This window comes from Poecilia reticulata, linkage group LG4 (genome assembly GCF_000633615.1).
Source record: "Poecilia reticulata strain Guanapo linkage group LG4, Guppy_female_1.0+MT, whole genome shotgun sequence".
Taxonomy (NCBI): Eukaryota; Metazoa; Chordata; class Actinopteri; order Cyprinodontiformes; family Poeciliidae; genus Poecilia; species Poecilia reticulata.
The window spans coordinates 31,184,437-31,195,104 of record NC_024334.1 but is presented as its reverse complement, the minus strand read 5'-3'; the positions used below and the strand labels follow the sequence as shown (position 1 = coordinate 31,195,104).

The following is a 10,668-nucleotide window of genomic DNA, read 5'->3' as shown; positions in this document are numbered from 1 at the left end:
CCTTGGGGTTCCCCCGGAGGAGCTGGAAGAAGTGGCTGGGGAGAGGGAAGTCTGGGCCTCCCTTCTGAAGCTGCTGCCCCCACGACCCGACCCCGTATAAGCGGCAGAAAATGGATGGATGGACGGACGGACGGACGGACGGACGGATGGATGGATTTTTTTGGGCATGTAAATACATACCTGGTTGTTTTGTATTTTTATCCACAACATTATCATTATTGACTATATTTCTTTTTTTTCTTTATCCTTGTTTTCTTTGGTAATTCTATTACTTTGTTTTAAAACCCTCATGTACAGTGTATCACAAAAGTGAGTACACCCCTCACATTTCTGCATATTTAAGAATAACTTTTCATGGGACAACACTGACAAAATGACACTTTGACACATTGAAAAGTAGTCTGGGTGCAGCTTATATAACAGTGTAAATTTATTCTTCCCTCAAAATAATTTCATATACAGCCATTAGTGTCTAAACTGCCGGCAACAAAAGTGAGTACACCCCTTGGTGAAAGTTCCTTAAGTGTCAATATTTTGCGTAGCCACCATTATTTACCGAAACTACCTTAACTCTCCTGGGCATGGAGTTCACTAGAGCTTCACAGATTGCCACTGGAATGCTTTTCCACTCTTCCATGACAACATCACAGAGCTGGCAGATATTCAAGACATTGCGATTTTCCACCTTCCACCTGAGGATGCCCCAATGATGTTCTATTGGGTTTAGGTCTGGAGACATGCTTGGTCAGTCCATCACCTTTACCTGCAGCCTCTTCAGTAAAGCAGTGGTCGTCTTAGAGGTGTGTTTGGGGTCATTGTCATGCTGGAACACTGCCCTGCGATCCAGTTTCTGGAGGAAGGGGATCAGGCTCTGCTTCAGTATTTCACAGTACATATTGGCGTTCCTAAAATATAACTACCCACCACCTGCTACACTCCTGCAATCCCAGACCATGCCATTCCCACCAACATGTTTGACTGTAAGCATCACACACTTATCTTTGTAGTCCTCACCTGACACACATCCTGGAGACCATCTGAACCAAACAAATTAATCTTGGTCTCATCAGACCATAGGACCTGGATCCAGTAATCCATGTCCTTTGTTGACATGTCTTCAGCAAACTGTTTGCGGACTTTCTTGTGTGCAGACTTCAGAAGATGTTTCCTTCTGGAGTGATAGTCATGCAGACCAAGTTGAAGTAGTGCGTGGCGTATGGTCGCACCGACAGGCTGACCCTCCATCTCTTTAATCTCTGCAGCAATGCTGATGGCACTCCTGTGCCTGTTTTTCAAAGACAGCATTTGGATGTGACACTGAGCATGTACACTGACCAACGTGAGGTCTATTCTGAGTGAACCCAGCTAAAAATGTTGGATGATCTTGGTCACTGTGCTGCAGCTCAGTTTCAGGGTGTTGACAATCCTCCTGACCGATAGCCTTGGCCATCTTCATTTGGCGCAACAATTAATCTTTTAAGATCCTCAGAGAGTTCTTTGCAAAGAGGTGCCATGTTGGAACTTTCAGTGACCAGTATGAGAGTGTGTGAGAGCTGTACTACAAAACTGAACACACCTGCTCCCTACGTACACCTTAGACCAGTGGTTCTTAACCTTTTTTGAGGTACCGAACCCCCCAGTTACATATGCGCATTCACCGAACCCTTCTTATTCCAACCCCCACCCGACACACAAAATACTTTGCAGTATTCTGATTTAGTAATGTAATTATATTAGCTGTGTTACCACCCCCACACCACTAGAGGCAGTAGCAACCCCGAAAAGATGCCACTAAGGAGCAGATTTAGGCTATAGAATTTGGTAAAAACAGTAAGCTTTGCTGAAGTAATTAAAGACAAAAGTTCAAATCCATGCCGAGAGTGGAACTCCTTCAATCAGTGCTCCTCCGCAGCACTGATTGGCTAAGCAATGTTACGTGATCCTCTGCAGCAAGTGATGGCAAAGCGGGGCGTCATCACGACTTTACACAAGTGTGTCTTTACCTCCGCGGCAGAGGCTCCGCCGAACCCCTGAGACCGACTCATCAAACCCTTGGGGTTCGATCAAACCCAGGTTAAGAACCACTGCCTTAGACCTAGTAACACTAACTAGTCACATGACATTTTGGAGGGAAAATGACAAGCAGTGCTCAGTTTGAACATTTAGGGATGTAGTCTCTTAGGGGTGTACTCACTTTTGTTGCCGGCGGTTTAGACATTAATGGCTGTATATAGAGTTATTTTGAGGGAAGAATAAATTTACACTGTTATATGAGCTGCAGACATACTGCTTTTCCTTGTGTCAAAGTGTCATTTTGTCACTGTTGTCCCATGAAAAGATATACTTAAATATCTTCAGAAATGTGAGAAGTGTACTATTTTTGTGATACACTGTATAAATAAGTCAGATTTTTTTTCATTATTGTTTTCTATTTTCATTAATATTATTATGTTTTATTTTCTGTCAGATAATTAATGTCTGTCATTACAACTACTACATTATTTTGCTGTATTTTATTTTAACTCTTCCTTCTCTTCGTCTCTCTTTTTACATGCACGTTAGGTCCCCGCAAAAAGGTTTTCTTCTGATTTGTTTATTATTTTGCTCTCTCCCCAGTAATTTAGAAAAATTTAAATGTGTGTGAGTGTACAAGTGTGTATGTATGTGTGTAGAGTTAGGAATAGGTATGAATGTATATATTAATCTGTATGTGTATACTGTATGTATGTGTCTGCGTGTGCGCGCATGTGTGTGTGTGCGTGTGTGTGGTGTATGTATATACTTCTTACCAGTAACTCTTCCACAACAGATATTTCCAATCCTACCATTCATCCAATTATCATATCCGATCATGCCCTCATCAGTTTTATATTACACAAGAAAACTGAAACAAAAGCAAGCCAAAGATGGTGATTCAGCACATTTCTAATGCAAGACAACTGACAAGACAATTTGATTAATACTTTAAGAAACACTGGTCATTTTAATGGAAACAAATGAAATAATAAACACATCTCTATCTCTCATCTGTGAAACAGCCAAAACAGTGATAAGAAGAAAAATAATTTCATAACAATCATTCAAAAAAAAAAAAAAAAGTTAAAACTTAGAGAATTACCTGGAAGACAAACTAAAAAAATTACACAATTCATATGCAACTACCCCAATAGCACAAACACTGAAGAAAATTAGAGGCACTAAATATTTACTTGATAACATTATTCGTAAAAAGACACAAGTTACACAAGTTACACAAAGACTACAATATAACTATTATGAACATAATGATAAATCTGGCAAATATTTAGCTAGTCAATTTAAACATGATATGGAAAAAAAACCCTCATCACAACAATTCAAGACTCCACAGGAAGCATTACCAATGACTCTCAAATAATAAATAACACCTTCAGACAATTCTATCATGACTTAAGAGGAATAAGGAAAATGATTTCAAAGAAATTGATCATTTTCTCAATAATATCACACTTCCATCATTAACAAAGGAATAGTCAGACATCTTAATAAAATTCATTATCAGATCAGAAATTTTGTTCATGCAATTTGAAACAAGAATTTCAATTATTTTAAAGTAAAATAAGTAGTTATTAACTTGATGTTGTGAATGAAAATAATAAATACATGCGTGTCCTTCAACTAGGTGGGGGCGGTTTTTTCCTTTCACTTTTTTCTCAGTAAAAGATGTATTCTTTGAAAATCTACCATTTTGACCCAGATTTGGACTCTGCAGGTCCTTGAGTGCCTAGTTTTGTCGACATGTCGACATACTGTGAAAGTATTATTTGATTTAAACTGGAGAAATAAGTTAAAATGTACAATTCAAGATTAACAAACTTAAAGAAGAATGTTTACACAACTTGCTTATTTCTGAGTTAAAACCAGTACAGTTTTCTTGTTGGCTTAAATGGCATTTTCAAGGCAGCAGGTGGACTTTAATTTTCAAGTTAAACCACCTTCTAATATTTTACAGTGTAAATGGGAAAATACCTTACCATTCGCCACACACATAATCAATTTTGGAATAATGTTTGCCATAACATTTTTACCATGTCCTACAACACCAACATACAGTTAATACAATATAAAAATAATCCACAAATCACACAGCACAGGATTTATAGAATCGGACAACTGCACACACTGTGCACTTAACACAACTGATGACCACCTCCACACATTCTGGCTCTATCCACCAATATAAAACTTCTAAAAATAAACGATCATTGAACTGTCTCAAATCTCTGGCCATAACATCCCACTATCCCCTTCAGTCTGGTTACTTGGTAATTTAGAAGAACTAAATATAAACTCCAAATAGACCCAAACCCTGCTGCTTGTGGCCCTGTCAGGAACACATTCTGATAACTGGAAAAATAGGAAAAAAATTCAGTACCTCACAATGGCTAGATCTACATATACAACAAATATCAATGGAACAACAATCAGCAATAGATAATAATCAATTTAAATATTTTAATGAAATATACTCCATAATTCTAGATGCCATTTTATTGCCGGTGAGTTAATGTTACTGCGGAAACAAAGACCAGGGAAGGAGAAGGAAAATGAGAGAGCCTAATATAATAATTCATAGTAATAATTTCTAATTTGAATAATAATTCAAATTAGAAAATAACTACAAAGATTAAAAGAAAAGAGTATACCTTAATCCACATAAATAATTTCATTGTTTTTGTTGTGACACCAATTGATTATGTAGTGTTTTGTCTTTGTTTTGAATGTATCCTTTTTAATCTATATCTCCTTGTTTGTCTGTTTGTTTCTCTTGTTTTTGTTTGGTTATTTTATTTTTGTTGGAATTATTCATTCTATTATCTGGTTATTTATTTTGCAGATCAATTATCCTTTTTCTTTTTGTTAGTCTGTAATGTTTGTTGTATATACACTGATAAATAAAAAATTTAATTGTCTTGATCCAGAACAACTGAATTCAGTGTTGCTAGAATTCACTGGCTGTCTCAGGCAATCTCTTCTCCCTTCCTTCCTCCTGTTTTCCTCTTCTTTTCTTCCCTTGATTTCAAATTCATATCTACTTTGCGGTCATACAAGACCTAAGAACAATTTTTCTTTGTCTAGCCTAAATGTAACCAAGGATCGGATCGCCAAGGTCCCTGCTCTCGGTCACTATACATCCCATACTGCACCCGACCCCTTTGGTCCCTCCGATCGGTGGGAGGGAGCTGAGCCCGGCCGGGCTCCATGGGTTAAAGCCCAGACACGAGGCGTTCACTAACATGTCCCACCTCCCCAGGCCTGGCTCCAGAGTGGGCCCTCCACCACAATAAGGTAGCAGCCCAGGGAGATATTCGGGATCTTGTTCACGAGTGAGGTAAGATGGAGCAAGAGATTGACAGGCGGATTGACGCAGTTTCTGCAGTGAAGTGGGCGCTGTCCCGGTCTGTTGTGGTGAAAAGAGAGCTGAGTTAAAATGCGAAGCTCTCTGTTTACCAGTTGTTCTACATTCCTACCCTCATCTATGGTCATGAGCTTTGGGTCATGACTGAAAGAATGAGGTCATGGTTACAAGTGACCAAAATGAGTTTTCTCGGTAGTGTGTCTGGGCTCTTCCTTAGAGATAGAGTGAGAAGCTCAGTCATCCAGGAGGTACTCAGAGTAGATACACTTTCAGTGGCTTTTTCCTACTGGCCACTATCAAGAGCTTAGCTGAGAGATCTAAGATTTACCATGATCTGCTTTTTGTAGCCCAGGTCTCCTGTCAAATGAGTCTAAGAAAAGTTGCTGCTGGTGTTTCTTTAGGGGTAATAACTTTAGGGGAGCGCTTTTTCTTTTGTAAACAGGTAGGTCACCTTTGTAGTAAGCTGATATGTTATTTGGTGACTGGATTTGCTGGTGTTAGCTTAAAGCTAATGTTAGCTGGGGTTTCAGCTGGAGTTCTCTCCAACTGAGCCACAGACTAACATTTGGCACGTAACTGCCAAATTATTATGTTCATGTTTATTTTCCCAGTTGTCATGCATGCTTACTGCACTAGGTGGCAGAAACCAGCCCACATCTTTGGCAGTAGAGCTAAGAAAAAATACATATTAAATGTACACAGAACTGTTCTTTAAAGACATTGATAACTTTATAAATTTCCAGCTCCGTTTAGATTTGAGTAAGTGGTGGAAATATGTGTTCAACAAGACAACTGTTTTGAAAGAATGCTTCATTTACTTTCATTTCATTTCATGTCCACTAGTTGGGACTTTGTTCAGAGGAGAGCACATGAGCTGTAAGAGAATATCATTATTTTTCCTCTGTGGACTTTAATGACAAGGGTGGCTAGGGTGACCAGCCTCATAAGCCATGGGAGTATCTTTTATCATCAGAGTCTGCTGTAAAGTTGGGGTGTAGCAGATTTATTTAGTGGATATTTTTTGTTATTAACTCATTAAATGTAAAACAAAGATTTAATAATTAGTGCACCCCACAAATATGTGACAATATAGCTCGTCCTAGCCTACCCTATCTAAAGCTTTAAACAGTATTCATAGCAATTGCAATAAATATTGGAAAACATCAAAAGCTGTTGGATGTATTTTTATTTATTTTTTTCAAATTGAAACATTGCTTTTTTAATTGTTTTTCTTGGTGATTTTGGATATTATGCAGCTACATGAATTTTTGTTCTTCCTCTTTTATTTTTGTACTTTTGCTATGATGTGTAACCAGAGGAACACAATGATTTACGATTCAGGTGGAGTTTTACAACCAGGAGGTGCTGACTGACACATCAAAGGTTCAAATGATACTGAAATTAGCTCTGAAAACCCCAGATCAGACAAGGACGAGATTTAATGGGTGCAAAAGAGAGAGAGTTCAACCCATCTCTTCCTTCAGTTTTAATGGGCAATGTGAGATCTTTTTACAAACAAATTAATTAAACTGATGGCGAAACATTAGAGTAATACAAAACAGAAAAATAATTTCAGAAGCTATTTTTACTTTTCTTTGCATGATTTTCTAATGCAAAAAATAAAAATCCATGTTTTTAACAGCAAAAATTAACTGAAACAAATGACACAATCTCCTGGTTGTGATGTACAACCAAGAGATGAAAGGGAAAACTGATTTATAATGAAAATAAATAAATCTTCAGCACCATGGCACTTGTTTCAGACTGCATTTACCATGATTGTACAGCGCTATGTTGCAGGGTAGCCTACTCTTTATTGGGGTTTGTTGCTGGTGAGGCCACACAGAGCTTTGTTTTTCTCTTTGTTCTATTTGGAACACAGTATGGTAGCCACATGGAGGGGACATCAATGCCATGATTGATAAATACAATAAACATCTGAGTTAAGACTATCCGCACCAGAACAGTGAGACGCTTCCCCAACAACAAACCCTGGATCACCAGTGACCTGAAGGAATTGCTAAGCAAGAAAAAACAGCCTTCAGGGAGGATGGCAGGGAATTTATGAGGAGTATGCAGAGTATCTTAATAGTTAAGTTTAGGGCTGTCAAAAAAAGCAATATTTCAATAAAATCAATATTAGAATAATTAATTATTTAAAGACACTGATTTGTCAAAATCAATGAAAACTTACAGATGTATATGTGCTTAAATTGTTGCATTTCTTCCAGCAGAAGCAATGCAATAACAGACACTCCCTTCCATACCAGCTGCTGCTCACCTATTCAAAGCAATGAACAGCTGACATAAAGCTAAAAAAAAGTTGAGTTCAAGAATTAAAGAATTCCTTTCAGTTGAGAATGACATTTTCCCAGATAGTTCTCTTGCTAGTTTTTCAATGGCATCTCTGATAATAGACTTCTAATACTCAGAATAGAGCAGAAGATGTTTTAAAACACTGGCTGAGTGGGAAGAATAGTCAGTTGACTTGAAATTGTAAAGTTAAGTACAAGTTGTGTACTAATCTGCATATTGGTGTGTGCATGTGTGTGTGGTTGAGTGAACGTGACTCCAGTGTAAAATACTTTAAGTGGTCATTATGACTTGTAAAGTTAAATTCAGGCCATTCTTACTATTCAAATATAAACCACGAATAATTTGTCTGCATCACAGGTTTCAGCAGCCACCTGGTCAACTGAAACAACATACAGCACATCTAGGAAGTTATCACAATGCTTCATTTTTTTCACAGTTTATTATGCGACAGCTTTATTCACAATTATATTGTAAATATGTTTTGGTTGAAGTGTACTGAAAACTAACATGTAAAACACAGTTGGTGCCCAAATTGAAAACAATGGGATCTAAAATGGTTTAGATCCCATAATACATTAAGTCCAACTTAATGTTAAACATTAAAGTACACTGTTGACAAAGGATGGAAGTGGATGGTTCTTATGTCTGTGAACAAGTTCAATCAGTGCAAGTGTATGCAGTGGTTATAACAGCTAGATAGCTAGATAGATAATATAGATAGAAAGCTGAAGATGTGTTTTCACAGCAGCTTGCCTCCTTATCTCTACGCCAGGAAAGGAGGCCCTCTGTCGGCCTCTCATTCTAACTCAACCCTCTGGCTGTTACTGCAGCCATTTTCTGCTGACTAACATAAACACGTAAAAAAATATATCCAGCCTTCCACAAAGGGGAGGAGGCGGAGGAGGAGGCAGCAGCAGCAGCAACTGAACTTCAGCTTGGCCTTTTATTGTCCCGCTGGTGATCGGGACAGAGACAGGCCTGCTTTGCTCCAAAGCGCCGACCAACACAACTTTTATTAACACACCACTACAGCCATTCTCTCAGCAAAGGCTGCAGATCATATAAAAGCTGGATTGTTCCAGCAAGTCCGTTTCACGAAGCAGAACCAACATACGCCAGAATTCGGTGAAAACTGCGGGAGTTTAAATATTTTATCCTGTTAGAATCGGAAAACTTATCGTTTGGTAGGTGACAGTCCACCTAATGGTGTTTCAGGCCCGTGTGTTAAATTCGGCCTGTGTGTGATCAGAAAAGTGAGCTTCATCCGATTGGATTGTTATTTAAATGATGGATATACGCTTAGCACTTCCGCCTTGGACGGAGTGTCTGACTGATAACGCCAACTGGATGAAAGGACGAGTCGACTGTAAAAGTTAACTTAATTCTAATATTAAGTGTTTTATGGTTGCGTATAATGTGAGTCCTGAAACCCCCCGCTGTCTGCGGGCTGAGCGGTGACGCCGTACGTGTGTCTCGGTAGAAGGAATAGTTTATTTGCTAGGTTTGAAAGGAACAGGAGTGTGATGTCGCGGAGCGGCATAAAACTGCTGAAGAACTCGACAGAAAAACAGCCTCCGACACGAAGCTCTATGAAATACACGGGGAATTAATGACTTAGTTGAGCTGCTTGGCCAATGTTGGTCCTCTCACTCTTTAGGTCGCGTCTCTTTTAGGAATACAGTAAAGACATTACTGTAACGACCAGGTTTGCTCCTACCATTTCCAAGCTGAACCGCCACCGGCTGAAGTTAAAGCTGATCTCTTCGCCTGCCCATCCTGAGCTAACGGTCCTTATCATTCCACAGTTATTCCCATCATTGTGCCCCTGGTTGCCAGCTGGAGGAAATCCGCGGTGCTCCGCTCCACAAACGTCCCGCGTCAGGCTTCTTCCTCCTCCTCCTCCCTCTCCTCCTCCAGGCTGCGGCAGAATGAAATCCTGCTATGTTCACTTTCCATCTCATCCCACCTCCCTTCTTGTCCGTTACATTAGGCCTTCTTTTTCCATCTACCTTTAATAGACAATTATTATTAATTATTATTATTAGTAGTAGTAGTAGCAGCAGTAGTAGTACATCTCTTTGGTCAGTATTCCCTTCTAATTTGTTTGGGTTAAAAGCTGTTTATTTCCCATCTTCCTGTAAATACTCCACTATGTGATCTACAACAGCTTCTCTACGTAATGCCATTATGCTGTTCAGTTTCTGTCAGCGTCCCTATGACCAAATTTTACTTTAGACTTACCGTACATGGAATCGCTTCATTGTTGCGTTTGTTTTCTTTGAAAATAACAAAATCAATGCTTAGTTTCAGAGTTCAGATCTGACACAATAAGAACATGGACATTACATACAAAACAGTAGTTTAATGTTGTGGAATTTGTTTTCACTTGCAACTTTATTTGGCTTGAGTTATTTTGTAGACTATTACCTAAAATTTAAAAAAACTAATTTTTTTGTGTTTCTGTGGTTGAGTAATTTCCATTGCAGCGCAATAAAGCAGAGATCATATACAGGTAACTCCTCGCCCCCCTGAAAAATTAACATACTAAATATGTTACAGTTTAACATACTTAGCATACTTTAAGTCAGACTAATCATAAGTGTACTTCAAGTTCACTTAGGATTAGTTAACTTAAACATACACTTGAGCAAGTGTATATTTACACTTGGGCAAATACATATTTTGTTCACCTAAAGTATATTTTTATTTAATATATTTCTTAAAAGTGTATTTTGGTACAATTATATTTAAGTATGTTTGAAGTTATAATGTCAAAATTGGTACAAGCATGCTTTTAGTATACTTCGTATATATTTATAGGAAGTACACTTAATGCTTAGTATACTTAAAATGTATTTACACAAATGTTAGTATATTTGAAATATACTAAAGTATATTTTTTCACTAGGGTAGGCTCTTTAAATATGTATATATTTGAAATGTTAAATTGACAT

At 38.2% G+C, this 10,668-nt stretch overlaps 1 protein-coding gene across 1 annotated transcript in view; it reads right to left on the bottom strand.

Moving 5' to 3' along the window:
- The window catches only part of nfic (nuclear factor I/C), a 67,373-nt gene extending 57,590 nt beyond the window's left edge, over positions 1-9,783 (bottom strand). Inside the window, exon 1 of the mRNA XM_008408170.2 lies at positions 9,432-9,783. Coding sequence (XP_008406392.1) covers positions 9,432-9,512 — 81 coding nt within the window. The 5' untranslated portion in view covers positions 9,513-9,783. The remainder of the gene's footprint in view (positions 1-9,431) is intronic.
- Between the last annotated feature and the right edge of the window lie 885 nt (positions 9,784-10,668).